Source organism: Aphis gossypii, chromosome 3 (assembly GCF_020184175.1).
Source record: "Aphis gossypii isolate Hap1 chromosome 3, ASM2018417v2, whole genome shotgun sequence".
NCBI classification, from domain to species: Eukaryota; Metazoa; Arthropoda; class Insecta; order Hemiptera; family Aphididae; genus Aphis; species Aphis gossypii.
The window spans coordinates 8,599,927-8,616,363 of record NC_065532.1 but is presented as its reverse complement, the minus strand read 5'-3'; the positions used below and the strand labels follow the sequence as shown (position 1 = coordinate 8,616,363).

Here is a 16,437-nt window from a genome sequence, read left to right as displayed (position 1 = left end):
TATTAACGTAAAAATACGTGCGATAAATACGTCATATCAATAATTTATCTACCGTCAAGAAATAATTTCAGAGGCGGCGAAAATATTGCATACGATTTTTGTAGAGCGTATGTATATATAATATGGCCAATATAATTATTGTAAAAAAAAATTAATATGTATACATATCTTTTTAAATATTACACCATAATACATACACCTATTATATATTACACTTCTTATTATAATAAGAAAAAATTGTTAATCGCGTTCGTTAAATTTGTACGCATCATATATTATACAAATAAATAATATTATATCTTGATTTTTAAACTGTATAATACGTATAAGATTTAAAACGAAATGAAATATTTTTAATAAAGTGTGTTGTGCATAAATAAAATCTTGCGTTGGTGTAGTAAAATCATATGTTCACACATACCGATTTCTTTATTATAATTTATAGGATTACTGTCTGCAATTGCAAATTTTTGCAATCCACCGCCATTGCTCGCGGGTACAATCGATGGCCATTTAATATGGTATTTTATATTATCTCGATATAATATTATGTAAAACAATCAATATGTATATATTTGTTATTAGATCCAAGAAAGTAATCACAGAAATGCTTACAAACGTCAAAATTATATTGTATTAAAACACACACACACGAGTATACTGTTGTACAGTTAGACTCTAACTTATTCATTACTCAAATCAAAAAACAAAAATGTCCAGGAAAATGTTTACTATGGAGTATGAAATAAATAATGTTTACAGTTGTGAATCGAACGAATTAAAAAAAAACTTGATGGTAAATAGTAAAAAACGTATTATATTTTTTAACATTATTTTGTTCTTGTTGTGACTCCATCATGTTGTAGAAAAATTAAAAAAGAACGTAAATTAAATACTTTTAAGACCTAAATATAAAAACCTCGCATCTATTATACGTAGGTACCTATTCCACATATAAATGCAATTAATAATTATTAAAAATCGGACTCACAAAGACACGACTAAAACGCGGACGAGATTTTCCGATACTCGATGCCGCGATTATACTTAATCTTTTTATTGTTTCACTTCCCAAAATCCTCATATACCTCTATACGTACGTGTACAATAATACAATAAATACAGTATTAAGTATTTAACAGATTAATATGTATATACCTACACAATATATAAATGTACACGCAACACGTACGTACTGTGGTTTTATTATTGACGTAAAATGTGTTTTCAACGGAAAATCGATAGTAATATTTACTTACATAGTGACATACTACATTATAATCGCAGGTATTAATAATCATTATAATCTACGGCGGTTGTGTGCGCTCGCAGACACTGAATAATATTATGTAAGTACCTACTTCGTAGACATCAAACTATTATAGATATACAGAACCCATGTGTAGGTGGTATACCTATATAGGTGTACCTTATACAAATATTGATATACTCGTCGTGTACCTACTCGTATGTGTGCGATGTACCTGCAGCCCATATTCTAATATGCGTTACGCATTATGTTTATATCTCTACACCTGCAGCACATTTTGACACCGTGGACATTCAAAATATTATCCTTAAACCTAAGTAAATTCGATTAGTATAGGAGGGACCGCCTCTACACATTATATAATAATACACATGATATGCTAATGATGAGCCCAATCTTAATTGCCGCGTGTCTTATATACGTATATGACGCGCTTAACGCGTTTTATCGACATACCTAATATGTGTGTAATTAAAATTATCCGTCGATATACCTATACAATATAAGTTACAACACACCACGTGCATGCGCCTATTATAGGTAGGTACTTTTGTAGCGATGCGATTGGCCAGAGAATTTCAAAACGTCAATCTCATACTAGTAATACTTTAATAAAACAACGTTAAAACCAATCGGTGTATTTTTCGACGAATCAAAAATAACCGATAAAACAATAATCGAACTTCGAGAAAATAATTATTTAGACAAACTACTTAACAAATACTTGGCGGTAATTAAGCGCACCACACGTCAACCCAATAACAATATTTATAACTTTGTTTGTATATTAGGTATACACGTATAAATAATATATATATATATATATATATATATATATACTAATCGATTAAACTATACAATTTGAAGTATTTGAAATTTTTTTTTTTTACGATTTAAGTAGTGTATAAGTACAATATGATTAGGTTTATCTGCTACTGATCCACGTTTTATCAATAATTTATACTATATCTACCTATATAGTATCGTATAATATGTATATTTTGTAAATTATTATTATTATTGAATAATATTGTATTTCAAAACTCAACGAGCACATTAATATGTAGATATAATATTATAATAATTTAATACTATAATACCGGTACCTAATCCATATTTAAGTATACAATCCGGAAAGCCTTGTCACAAAACACCGTGAAATAAATTGCGTATTTTTTATCATGATCGTTCGTTATGATTTTCATAAACATAGGTAATTTGTGATGTTAAACATAAAATGGTGTGAAACATTGTTGACGATTCGCTATAAAAGGTGAGTAACTGTGCCATACCATAAGTCTTCTAACGGATTTAATAACCGTTCACCTTTTTTTCTTCGTATTGTTAACGGCTTTCATACTGCAGTTAGTAAACTGCAGCCTGCAGGCCATTGCAAGTCGTATGTTCTACTAAATTGCTCTACATTATAACCATATTGGCGTTAACAGTATGAGGTTTGTGATTAAAAAAATGAGTTACAATTTTTTAAGTTATAAAATTCCTAAGCGCGTCATATTATAAATTATAATATATATTCATATTATATAATACAATATGAGATTAAAATGTGACCGGCCACGGACGTGACACATTTTAAATCTTCTCAATATGTAAAAGATGAATTGATACGTACACGAGATTGTCATTAATAATCATATTATGTAATACCGCTGTTGTTGCCACAGTTAACTTATGGTGTTTCTTATTTTCTGCAGTATATTATCAAAGTGTGCAGATAGTGTGTTACTAACGTCTAACATTAACTTTTAGCTTAAATATGTAAACATAAACATACAATATGATCCATATTTGACGTAAATATAAGACTTTAATATTATTTATAAAATTATTAATATTTTTAAAAACATTTTTTTATATAATGCCCAAGTTGACTATAACTACCTTCAAAATACGAAATTAAACATGTACATTGTCATTCAGAAGTGTTAATCATATAAATATACATATATATGAAATCATATAAAAGGTATATTTTCGTTAGTTTTTTCTGAAATATTGAGTGTCTGGCGTTAAATGGATCACTCCGTAGATATCTATTTATATAAAGGTCAAAGTGTAGAAGCTTGGTCAAACGTGAGCCAGACGGCTAGACATATATCTTAAAAAAAATTTTTTTTTAAAAAAAAGCAAAGATATTTATCACATTAAAAATTTAAATGGAGCGTTGGTATTTATAATTAATTTTTTATATTAATATATCAATGTACGATCAGCTATTATAAAAAGTGAAAAATTACCATAAGAACAAAATTGTAATATAATAATTTGATACGAGCTGAAAACATTGAACACGGAAATTATCTATAGGTAAAATAAATTAACAAGTATGGATTATGTTCTGCTAAAAAAATGATGAATTATCAAGAAGTAATATACCTATAATATAATGCGGCTGTAATCACACGGATAACGAGATAGTTAACAAATATTATAAATATTAATAACATTCATCGGTTAACTCCAAAAATATGCAATCGTTATTTTTTCTGACAGGATTCTGGAAAGACTTAAAACATTTTTACAGCCCCCGACCGGCCCGACCTATATAATATTTCAACATTAAATCTAAGTTTATGTAAAATAACCGTACCTAGTGTTTACCTTGTTATTTTATCAAAATTATATTAATAAGCTAACTAAACTTCCGGTGTAGTCGGTAAGAACGTTGCATATCTATTCTTTTTTTGCCTTTGCGTCAGTACAGTCCGAGTTGTCACGATTCCAATCGGTCCGGCGAGTCTGTACCGACCACCTCGGCGATAAGACGCGGATCGACGACTATTCGAATACGTTCTGGATATATTTTGTTGTTGGCCACATTAATAGCTTGTTCGTCCAATTCTGGCTGATTTTTTCTTGACTACATACGTCCCTAAATACCGAAATTATATAATAATTATTTAGACGTAATCGTTTTACAAGTATAATGGCCGTTTCGCGCGTACTTATCGATACAATATTTAGCCATAGGTCTTAAACTGCCGTCCAACCGGCTGTGCTCGTACCAACGAAATTCGTTAACCGCACGTGACATTTGCTCAGACATTAACCCGCGACATTTTTGTTCCATCGGACTCCTACAAGTAACGATAAAAGATAATATTGTGTCATTGCATATAAACATAATGATATTATATTTATTGATTTACAGATTGGATTCACTGGTATTCCACTTCGGTGTTTTCCACGGTTTACCTTCACTATATATTTTAATATGATTAATGATATGTAATGGGTGCAGCACAAAATATATAATATTTAAAGCGCGGATATGAGAAAATTAAACAGTACAATCGCTGGGACACATACTCTGGTAAGAAAACAGGCACGTCCCAGACCTTTTTGGTGTTTTTCTTCACGATTCTACAGGCATCGGCACGGCGAGCAGCCAGCGGGCAGTCGGTCGTCAACGCTTTCTCCCACCGGGAAGCCGAACGGCTGTGCACCGGAAACTGGACGCAGCCGGGCAATTGCCACGTGTTCATCGCATGATCGGACCTGGCGTAGAACACTTGCACGCAACGGTCGTCAGTAAACGCCGTGGCCACGCTGGTCATATCTGGTGACACGGCGGCGGTGGACGAGCAAACGATTTGACGACGATCGTGGCCGCAACCTCGCGGAGACCTGTTGTCAGTTTCATCGTCGCCGTCAGAGTCTGAGTCGAAGTTCGTTAACATGTCTTCGACCAACTCTTTGAGCTGCACGCGAGATTTTCGCATTAAAAATAATCATAATAATATTTGGTTTTAACTTTGAGAGTTATTGACCCGGGCCGTTGAACTTTGATTTTATAAAATTCTTTGAAATTATAATTAAAATTTAATTAACTACAAAATGTTGAGTACTTTTCTAGTGTTCCAGTTAATTAATAGTTATTATTAGGGCCCGGATTTAAATGCCTCGGAAACCGAAAAAATAGCCAAAAATGACTTTAAAAAATACCCTTTTTCCATATAATTTGCTAGTTTATAAATAGGGTATAGTTATTATTTTATTAAAAAAAACCTTTTCATGGTCAGGCATAAAGATAAGATAAAAGTTGAATCGAAATGAATTAAATGATTAACATTGAGTATGGAAAACCCCGATAAATCTATAAAACGAAAATAACTTAAATGTCAAGAAAACAATTTATCTCTAGATAATATTTTCAATAGGTTAAATTTGTGTATGTGATGAACAAATGTGCATTAATACCAACAAAATGACTCAATAATGCTAAAAAATTCAAAATAAAAGTTTCAGCTTTGAAGCACTTGTTACATAAAACGAATTATGTAAATGGAAAGGATTGTCTAAGATCAGCTAAAAAAAAAATACATTTTGCATTGAAATCCGGGCCCTAGTTATTATCAATATTCTATATATTGAACGCGAACACTAAATATGTGAATTTTTAAAATAAACTTAAAGTATTATTTTTAATGACTTATTTTATATGGATTCAATTACTTAACCTTTTTGCAAATGTTATTATTATATTAAATATACGTATATAAGACACTTACATGATTCGGAGTATTGACCAGATACGGTAAATTTTTCGGGGCTGAGTGTCGGAATAATTTCATGTTACCGCAAGGGTGCTGGAGCGATACCAGCATTAGTTTGATGAACCCACATTTTAACGACTTGTCACGTTCCTCGTCGCATCTGCATAACCAAGTCGAAATTGCTCGTTGGTCTGCGTCGAATGAAAAGTGCGATCAAACAAAAACAAAAGAGTATAATTTTTCTATCGATTTGTGAACAAAGCATATTATTGTGTCTGATGTACCTAACACATCAGTCAGTTGAAAAATGTTGTTTTTGACCAACTTTCGGAAAAACTGATAATCGTTTTCCAAATTATCCGACACCTGAGAGTTAACCTTAGATTTCTGGTCTATGGAGATACTGAGTTGTCGTCTCTCATTTCGATTATTTTCTGGTGTTTCGTTGAGTTGTTCAGTCATAATATTTAACCATCGATTTAAAATTAGAGTTGATATATAAATAAATCGTAATTTTGAACTGTATAATTTATTAAACCTGTAAACAATCGTTATTTACTATGTGTTTGGCTTGTTGTGGGGAAACGCATCTTATATGCGATATAAGATGCGCGTGTCATAATATTAATTTTGTCTTTAGCCTGCAACATTATATAACAGAAAAACAATATAGTATAAAGTTTTCAACGATTGTTTCGATATGATTCATACATTTAGTATTATTATATTTTAATTGTGATTAAAAAAAACCTATATAAAATGTAACTGAAATAACAATTGATAAAAAAATACTCAATTTCCATGTGTTTGGTTTACATCAAAGTAAGTTGTTATATAACTACTAACTAACTATATACTACTTATTATCGTTACTTATTCATGCATATAGGGCAAGACGGCGCTTTGTATAGGCAATTTAGGGGCATTTTATTATATATATATATATAATATTATTTTTGTGTATTTTTAAGTTTTGTGAATATTGTATGATATTATGTGAAAACCACAAAGTTAATTATTTTATTTTATATAAATTATAACTGATAAGTAGTCACGGACGATACTCGTTTCCACCAAAAGAGTTATTTTTTTTTACTAGTACCTATGAGGTAAATGAGACAACGTTTCCATTAAAACAATTTCTTTTCTACCAACGCCCATTAAAAGCTTTTAAACAATATACGGTAAGTTTATTCAAAATACTATAAAATGCTGAAAACTCTATATTGTACAAGTTATTAAAATAATTTTTCTACAATAATAATAGAACCCAGTATCGGCACCGAAATCATAAGTTTGTAATTGAATATGTAATTTAAATACTTATAAAAACAAAATTATGTTTTAAGTTGTAAAGAATGTTTTTAATACAATTAAATGTTGCACCTTTTTATACTTAACAGCACTACAATAGTATAACAATATATTTAAAAATATATATTAAAAAGTATTTACCTATATTACTCGTATACAATAATCAAAAAAAAAAACTAATTAAATAGGTACTTATACATAGGCAAGAACATATTATATTATGTTTTTTATTTATTGAGAAAAATTGAAGTCGCATAATATTATTCATGTTATATAGGTAATATGAAAAATATATTATTAAAAAAAAACTCTTTATAATATTCGCACCTTTCTATTTTTATTTTAAAAAATTAAGTTAAAAAAATATTGTTTGAAAAAAAAATTTTATTATTCGTATTAGTATCTTTACAAATTATTATTTTTCCATTTACTCGTAATGCTGTATTCAACAACCTTACGACTTCAATACCGGTACAGAATTATTATTATTGTTTAATTATTTCCATCATATACCTAATCATTTAAAAATATTTTACTGAACAATGTATAATATATTAATATCTATCTAATATTTTTCGATTTTCATAGTGTTTAAAATTAAAATAAATATACTGTATAAGTATAACAGCTTTTAATGATATATAAAATAGTTTTAATGGAATTGTAGTTATAATATCTCATTTTATGGCAATGAGTATTAGTAAAAAACAAGGTAGTAGGCAGAGGGGCTTTATAATATTGTATTATATATTATATATATATATATATCTTATTATATAGGCTCTCTAGTAGTAGGTATACATACAACATACTTACTTGAAATGAGATTGGTGAAAAAAAAAGTACCTTAGCTATCTTTTGGAAACTTATTTACAAATCAATATTATAAAGTTAGAATACAAAGACAACAGTTTGAATTTGAAACATTCAATATTATGAATTTAGTGAAATCAATGAAATATGTCAGTTGATTTATAATAATTTCTTAGACTAGGTATTATACAGCTGCGGCGCTGCGTAAAGGCGGGTTTCCACTATACATACGTTCTACGCACGTAATAGAAAATATTTTTCTGTGATTTGTTGGTATACACGGTAAGCTTTTGGTATACCAGAAAGTTTATACGCTCCGGCCAATAACAGAAAAGTATTTTTATGCACGTACACGTATGTAGTGGAAACCCGTCTTAATCGTCACAATTGTCTGTGATTAGCCATTGAGGGTGGTCACACGGCGGCGATAACGCTGGTGGCCCGCGAAATTTTCGGTGGAAGACATAAGCGCCAAAATTAGATAAGAAAAAATAAAGTCGTATCGTACAAAAGCGCCAAAATCGTATCGTACACAAGCGCCAAAATCCTTGGTACCTGTGTGCCACGGTTAATATATGTTAAATAACAGATATTAAATTTAGAACTATATCGTTCAAAAACTCCAAATGTTTAATCTTAATCGACAAATGTCGACAATTAGATTATATATCTGATTACGATAGATTGTCACATAGACAGTGTGTGGGCAGTTTTGTATTATAAGTTTATAACATATTGTTAGTACCTACTTTGTACGCATTCGTTTAAGCATCATTCGTTAAAATGAATTTCACAAAAACTTTTACGAATAAAGGTGTAGTGTGTATTTTATTTAAAGAGTAAAAATATAGATTTTTACGAGAAATGGCCAGTGGTAATGTGTCGTTGAGGTGTACCAAAAAAAAATGTTCTGCTAGAATACAAATGGATAAATCTATGACTACAATTGTTAGTATTAATGGTGAGCATTTACACGAAATAGTGAACGATCATGATGCCCAGTGTCATATTTTGCGCAATAATTGTAAAAGAAAAGCAACCGAAAATATAACGGACCGACCATCGAAAATTATGCGTCACGAGTTGTGTGCTGCTGAAAGTACTGCAATGGTTTCAGATGATATTGGAAATATTCGAGTTTCAATGTACAGACAACGACGTAAATTATTGCCGAAAACGCCTCAATCATTGGAAGAAGCTATTAATCAAGTTAGTAACCGGAATATTTTTACTAATAGGAACGAAACGTTATGTCACGTAGATACAGAAAGCAAAATCATTTTTCTGACCACTAAATCTAATATCCAATACATGTGCCACAATAGTTCACTTTTAGTTGCCGATGGTACATTTTACGTTTGTCCGAAATTCTTTTACCAACTATATACGATACATGTTATAGCTGTGGAAGATATTTACATTTAATTTACTGTCTACTACAAGTAAAACTTCAAATTGCTATGAATCAATGTGGAAATACATACAAAAATTGTGTGAAAAATATAATTTAGAATTTTCTCCTAAAATACTCCTAGTTGATTTTGAAAAAGCAGCACATGATGGATTTTTAGCAGTTTTTCCCAATTCAAAAATAAAATGTTGTAAATTTCATTTAGGGCAATCGTTGTTTCGGAAAATTCAAATCTTGGGTCTTCGAAATGAATACATGAAGAACTCTGAAATAGGGATTTGGTTGAAGTCTTTTTTTGGTTTGGCTTTTCTTCCGTGCACCGAAGTATCTGATGCTTTTGCAGATTTAATGTCTATCGCGCCCGAAGATCAAACAATTTTAAAATTTAGTGATTACGTTTTAGAAACATACATTGATTCTAGTATTTTTCCACCTAAAATTTGGGCTGAAATTCCGGATAATGAGGTTATACGAACTACAAATGCAGCTGAATCATATCATCGACATTTAAAAGATCAATTTTATTCGGCTCATTGTTCCGTCCATATAGTAATTGATGTATTATTAAAATTACAAAGTGAAACATATTTATTTATGAACTCTCCTCCTAACAATAAATTAAGGGTATCTCACGAAGAAATAATTGTACAATGGAAGAAATATCAGGATGGTGAAATAAATCGTTTAGAATATGTGAAAAAAGTAGGATTAAAAAATCAACCAATTTATTAAATTATTATTATTGACATTTTTTTTATAAAATCACAACCTTTTTATTAAATTTATATTTATTTGCATGTATATTGTATATCATAATTTGTTATTGACATATTTTTTTTTGTATAAAATCGCAACCGTTTTTTTAATTTATATTTATTTGCATGTATATTATAATTTATTATTGACAATTTTTTTAACACAATATAATTATTTAAAAGAGCAATTTTTAAATATCTACTTATACAAAATTTTAATTTTGGCTCAAATTATTTGTAATTTTTATACCTTTGGCGCCTATTTCACATGTTAGGTATACAATATTATATTGGAGCTTATGTCCTACACATTTTGGCGCAAATGATAGGTCATTTTTGTGCCTTTGGCGCTTCTGTCATATAGCCGAAATTTTCAGCAGCAGTCAAGTCAGGAATATAACACGGCATTGACGCCCGTCGAACGCAGATAATAATAATTAACAATAAAATCTTACGGTTTTTCGTTACGAAAAATATTTTTTCAGTCACCACGCCAGGCCCACGACAAGAGCTATTCAATAGCTTAAAAATGATAATTCATTAATTATATTCTTAATTTTATTTACGGTTTAAACTTTTACGGATAGATTACACCTTACTATCCGTCTTAACCATTAATTAGCTAAAAAATTATTCTCGGACGTCAAAAAATATAAAAGCTTCTCATTTATCATCAAGTATTATTTGTATATTATTTGATTAAAATAATATAAATATTGTCACAAAAATTAGTTGTTACAAACTTAATAATATCATACTGCATATTGTATAAATTGCAAAAACATAAATTTATAGTATCAGTATGACATATTATTACACACTAAATTAGTTCCTGTAAAAATACAATCACAATGCATGTATAATATTATTAATATTTAATATTATTATTGACAATAAATTGTGACGATGGATGACAGTGCGATACTAAGAAAATATTGGCTTATCGCTTTTTCTGTCAGTCACAAATCTAGGAATTGTTTTATTTGCAGTCGGTAATAATAATATAAATTTAATACATACAACGCTACCTATCGGCAGCTATTTTAATCAAAATTTTAGTCACCGAAAATCCTTATACCAATGGTTTATCTGTCTATTCTATACCTAATCAATGGTAATAACAAACAATTAACAAATTGATTAATGTCAATTCATTACTGTATAGTATTAATGTTTTAGGTCTTAATCAAATAACATAAAATTTTCTTTATTAAACTTCAATACCCATTGTTTCATAACGCGTATCCCTTATGAAGCAAACAACGAGAGGGTAAGAACTATGATAGCTATTGAAAACGAATGAATTAAAATTAAACTATTGTAATTTGTAACATAAAAGAAAAAAACCAAGACTTAATAAGTCAACATTACAGTAAAAATGTTTTTATGCATAAATATTACAGTACACATTATATCTGTCAGATACACCTTTTTTCATTATTTTGGTAGCTTATGTATAGAAATTTCAAATTCAAATTATATGATTATTACAATATCCAATCGAGATATTTAATAACCTAAATTATTTTAATATCTATTCATTCTTTTTATACTTTATAGTTTATACAGTAACAGAGGGTATACACATTTACACGCCAAAAATGTAAAAGCCTTATTTTAAAAATCTCAAACAGGCAACTGGTATACATACCATTTATATTTATAAATTATGTACCCAAATGATAAGTACTACCCAAAATGATTAATAGAAATAGGAAATATAATATTAAAATAATAATATCTAAGATGTATACATTAAGTGTAATGTTTCAGAAGAGTTTTAAATATTTTCATACAACAAATAAAAACAATATAAATCATAATATGAATCTTAGTATTCTTAGAAATAAACAAGGCACATATTATAAATTATAACTGTACTGTTAGTGAGTTATAACTTATAGTTACTATGGAGTATAAAAACTAATACACATTTATACACGCATCACACGTTTATAATTGTACCTATTTCACAATGTACATTTATGGATGATAGTCATTATCCGTATTTTGTGAAGGCCACAAACATCATTCTGTTATTAATCAATTGCTTTTACATATTTATTAGAATATTTTTTTCTTATTTTAAGTCCGTAAACCACCACTGATTTAATAAATTATATATTAAAATTATTGCGAGGGAGATTCTTAGATGACTTGTAATAATTTGATAAAAATTATTTTTTAAGAAAAAATTTGTATAGTAAGTAAATTCTTAAATATTATTATATATTACACTCATTATTCCTTTTTTACTTTAATACCTTAAAATAAAATTAAAAATAATTATTTATTTCAATCTATTAATATGAATAATATGAACGATAATCTTAGCTTAAATTATATGAATAGAAATCTTTATTAATCAAGATTTATTTATATTAAAAAAAGAGAAAATATAAAGTTATGACTTATAAATAATATTCATAGAAATATTGGAGCGGCAAACAAATATTAACTATTAAATTCTGATATACAATTTCAAATAATTTATTTATCTCCGTATTTTTTTCCACGATTGCATAAAATTCCACAAGTATTATTTAAATACTACAGTATCCAACATAGAACCCAAACACTGAACAATGTTTCCAGACATTAAGTTATCAACCTTTTCTTCCAAATGCCTCTTAGGATCTTGTTTTCCTACATTTTTGATAGCCAATTGTTCTGGTGTCATTTTATCCTCATCTTCCAAAGCCTGTTAACAATTAAACGCAATATATTTAATTATTAGTTAATACACTCAGTTTTCTTTACAAAAAAATTAATATTTACTTTATTGTAACTCTTAGCTAACTCTAGCATTTCTTTAACTGTTGATCGGTTGGTATCACAATGCTTTTCATAATCTTCAAGTGCCATACCATCCATCCATGATTTTTTATGTAAATTCAATAACATTTTTTGTTCGAGTTCATTTTTCCGGTAGTTTATTGAAATAGAATAGTAATGACGATTAAGACCATGAATTAGAGCCTAAAATGGACAATAAGATATTAGAACTCACTTATAGTGTTGTTATATTATAATATGTCATTTGTAGGTAAATTTCCCAACTATTAAAAACAAAACAATAAATATTAATATTTTACTTACTTGAACTGAAGGTTTTTGTAAATGTCCTAAATTGCTAGTAGTTTGTCTTGGCTCTTGGCCAAGTACCATCATGTTGGGGTTAATTAAACGGAAGGCATCAATAACTACCTTTCCTAAAAATCAAACAATAAATTTAATTAATTATAGTAAAAAATAACATAATCAATAACTGAAAGAGGGCATACATTCTGTATTTCTTAAATTTTATAGAATAACGAAGATATATTTTTTGAAACAGTAATTTAATTTCTTTGTTCATAGTATAGAATTCATACTTATATGTGTTGTTTATATTAACAGATTATAACACACCAAAATATATGTTCAGCAGTTCTTTTTATGTTGTAAGATTGTTAGTTTTAATATTAGAATGAATTGATCTATTATGAAACTTAAAGGTAAATCAATTATCTGTGTTCTCTCATTCAATTTTTACATTTTAATTTTAATTTCCGAGTATATAAAATGAAATATTTAAAAATATTCATAACACACTCAAAAAATAAGATTAGAATTCAAATGGTAATCAAGTATATTTTTATAATGAATAGAGTATTATATTAGTAAGTTATGCCAAATAGTATGAACAATCACAAAACATCTAATGAACTACTATAATAGTGTGCTAATGGGTCATTTAACATTATTTAATGACACATGATTAGCATGATGAAGCTCAGATTCTGTTGTAATAAAAATATATAATATGAATGATTTCAATATTGAGCTAATAGAAGATAATAACAAATTATACTAATATTACATTACATTATAGTGATTATCTATTAAATTATGTTTAAGGGGCCCAGTGCCAGATTTTCAAATTTGTATTTTAGTTACCACCTTAACTGTAATACTTTTCTACTAATTTACTATCCGATACTTATTTAAGGGGGGTTGATAGGGTGTATTATATCCAAAAAAATTACTTTACGGGAATAATTCTTAGGCTTTGTAGAATTGTAGGATTTTGGTAACTATATTTTTATTTGAAAGAAGAAAACTGCCTACAGGCCGCATAGAACTTCAATTTTTATTTTATTCAAAATAATAGTAAAATATAATTTATACAAAATTGCTTAAAATTGTATTATTTTTGAAGACAGATTACAAAGTTTGAGATTAAAATATTAAAAAATGGGGATCGATACGGCCTGTAGAATATTACCCTTTAATAGTTAAAAAAAATTATCGAATTTGGTTGATTCTACAGAACAGGATCTCTATTCCTATTGAGCATATTTTTGTGTACAAAATCGCATTGGCACCGGGTGCCTTACGCAATATACAAATAAAAATGGAAAATAAGAGTATACAATATTATTAGTATTTAGTATTTATTTGTGAAAGTGTAGTATACTGGTATGTTATTTTGATAAACTTAGAATACTATAACCCATAAGCATCCAGACCATGGAGCAGTTATGCGAAAAAAGAAAAATATTGATCTTGGAAATTAGTATTATAAGAAAGATGTTACTAGAACTTATTTTTAATTTTGTTCTAAACATTTGACATTCAATTTTAGTTTTCTATACATAATTATTACATTTTTTGTTTGATAATTAATGTACAAAAAGTATATAAATAAAAACACATTAAACATTACTTTGTCATGTTTAAATGTGTTTGGCAGTTACTTAAAAATTCTAACAAAATAAAAAAGCCATGAGATGAAAGAGTTTGAGTACAGGTGATTAATAAACACCCCATTTGTTATTATTTCTTATAAATAAATTGGTTGGATTCAAATAAATGTTAAGTCGTATTGAATAATAAACATAATATTGTTTAAAGTAATATTTTTAGTATAGGTAATTATGCGTTTTTAAGTAAAATAATTAGTGACTATTAAACCAATAAAAAGTTATAATAAAAAAATTGTACCTACAAATTGTTTAGATTGAAGTTTAAATTACTTTTTCATTTTATTTTGCAGAAAACGTTAAATATTTATTCAATTCAAATTGGAAGTTTTCATAATGATTAATAATTTTATTAATAATAATGGTGATGTAATACTAATCATCTGTTAAATTCTACCTTAAATATTAACCAATTTTCTTTCTTTAAAACTTTAATTTTAATTTGGCCATAATAATTTAAAGTTGTTTGTTACTTTACTAAAAACATCTACAAAAAAAATAATCTCAATAAATCGTATTAAAATTAAAAACATTTTAAGTTATTATCAACAAATTGACTGTTAAGAAAGTTGTAATAAATGAACAACCTATATTAAATTATTTAACTATGGCTATTAAATATTATTTTTAATTTGCATTTTATATTTGTAAACATAACAGCAATAAACACTAAACAAAGTATTAGCGTATTACCTTTAACACTTTGAATAGGGTCCACTACAACAGCAACAGCTCTTTCAGAGAGGGCTTCAAAACTTTGTTGTGTATTAATATCGACACCAGATAACCAGCATCCAAACCCTGGATGTGAGTGATACCATCCTACAACCATTTCCGGCCTGCCAGTTTGTTTCAACATGTCCAACATCTTTGCTTGGAATACTGGATCTACAGCTTCAACACTTACACCCTAGAATGATTAATTAACATCAACTAAAAAAATTAATAAATAAATAAATAATAAACATTCTTACAGTTCCAGTTTGGGGCATTGCAAATACATCAATAACGCGTACAGTGTAATCGTCCACAAATTCACCCAACATTAAGCCCATAACTTCCATAGGGACTCCAGCACGACCATGTTTCAACATTTTTAACAGGGCCAATGACGATACATAGACTTGTTCAGCAGTATCTACAACAGGAGTATCGGCAGCAGGCGCTCCCCCTTGTCCCAAAGGAATACCACCGCCCAACCTCAATAGACGATCCATGACTTTTGAACTATCCAAAAAATAACATCAAGTGAGTTACAAAGATTTAATATAATATGTTAATGTTTAAATTAAAAACAAACTGAATAATATACGACATACCTGTATTGTAGGTAACTATTAGGATTTAAATTACAAACTAATGTAAATTCATAAACGATTATATTGTTATTTGTTTAAACTTTTGAAGATATTCACTACTTTAAAGATACTAGTCACTAAAGTATATTGTGTAGTGAAAAGACTATTGTAAGCAGTGACTATTATGTATTCGAAAAATGATTAAGCGAATTTAAGTTTGACAACAAACTAATCACATAACCTAAAATACTACGTTTATTCTGAAATTGAGGTTAGACCATGGTTAGAAAGTGAAATATCAAGATGATTGATAA

At 28.3% G+C, this 16,437-nt stretch overlaps 2 protein-coding genes and 1 pseudogene across 2 annotated transcripts; 1 reads left to right on the top strand and 2 right to left on the bottom strand.

Annotated features, from left to right (window-relative positions):
• Positions 1-3,887: 3,887 nt before the first annotated feature.
• On the bottom strand, positions 3,888-6,364 carry LOC114118921 (uncharacterized; annotated as a pseudogene).
• A 2,005-nt stretch (positions 6,365-8,369) lies between these two features.
• LOC126550976 (uncharacterized) lies at positions 8,370-10,057 on the top strand. Its single transcript, XM_050203731.1, has 2 exons — positions 8,370-9,123; positions 9,317-10,057. The coding sequence occupies exons 1-2, from the start codon at positions 8,779-8,781 to the stop codon at positions 10,055-10,057; spliced, it is 1,086 nt and encodes a 361-aa protein (XP_050059688.1). The 5' UTR covers positions 8,370-8,778.
• Positions 10,058-12,415: 2,358 nt separating this feature from the next.
• LOC114133130 (26S proteasome non-ATPase regulatory subunit 14) lies at positions 12,416-16,318 on the bottom strand. The gene is made up of 6 exons (XM_027998770.2): positions 16,145-16,318; positions 15,800-16,052; positions 15,519-15,735; positions 13,180-13,292; positions 12,859-13,059; positions 12,416-12,781 (listed from the first exon to the last, which is right to left on the bottom strand). The coding sequence occupies exons 2-6, from the start codon at positions 16,040-16,042 to the stop codon at positions 12,620-12,622; spliced, it is 936 nt and encodes a 311-aa protein (XP_027854571.1). The 5' UTR covers positions 16,043-16,052; positions 16,145-16,318; the 3' UTR covers positions 12,416-12,619.
• Between the last annotated feature and the right edge of the window lie 119 nt (positions 16,319-16,437).

Bases quoted from the DNA above. Each gene is read 5' to 3' on its own strand.
- LOC126550976 (XM_050203731.1), top strand. From the start codon at position 8,779: ATGGCCAGTGGTAATGTGTCGTTGAGGTGTACCAAAAAAAAATGTTCT. The intron at 9,124-9,316 runs GTTAGTAACCGG...TACATGTTATAG, and splicing joins TGGAAGAAGCTATTAATCAA to CTGTGGAAGATATTTACATT.
- LOC114133130 (XM_027998770.2), bottom strand. From the start codon at position 16,042: ATGGATCGTCTATTGAGGTTGGGCGGTGGTATTCCTTTGGGACAAGGG. The intron at 13,060-13,179 runs GTAAGTAAAATA...TGTCCATTTTAG, and splicing joins TACAAAAACCTTCAGTTCAA to GCTCTAATTCATGGTCTTAA. The intron at 12,782-12,858 runs GTAAATATTAAT...AATTGTTAACAG, and splicing joins TAGCTAAGAGTTACAATAAA to GCTTTGGAAGATGAGGATAA.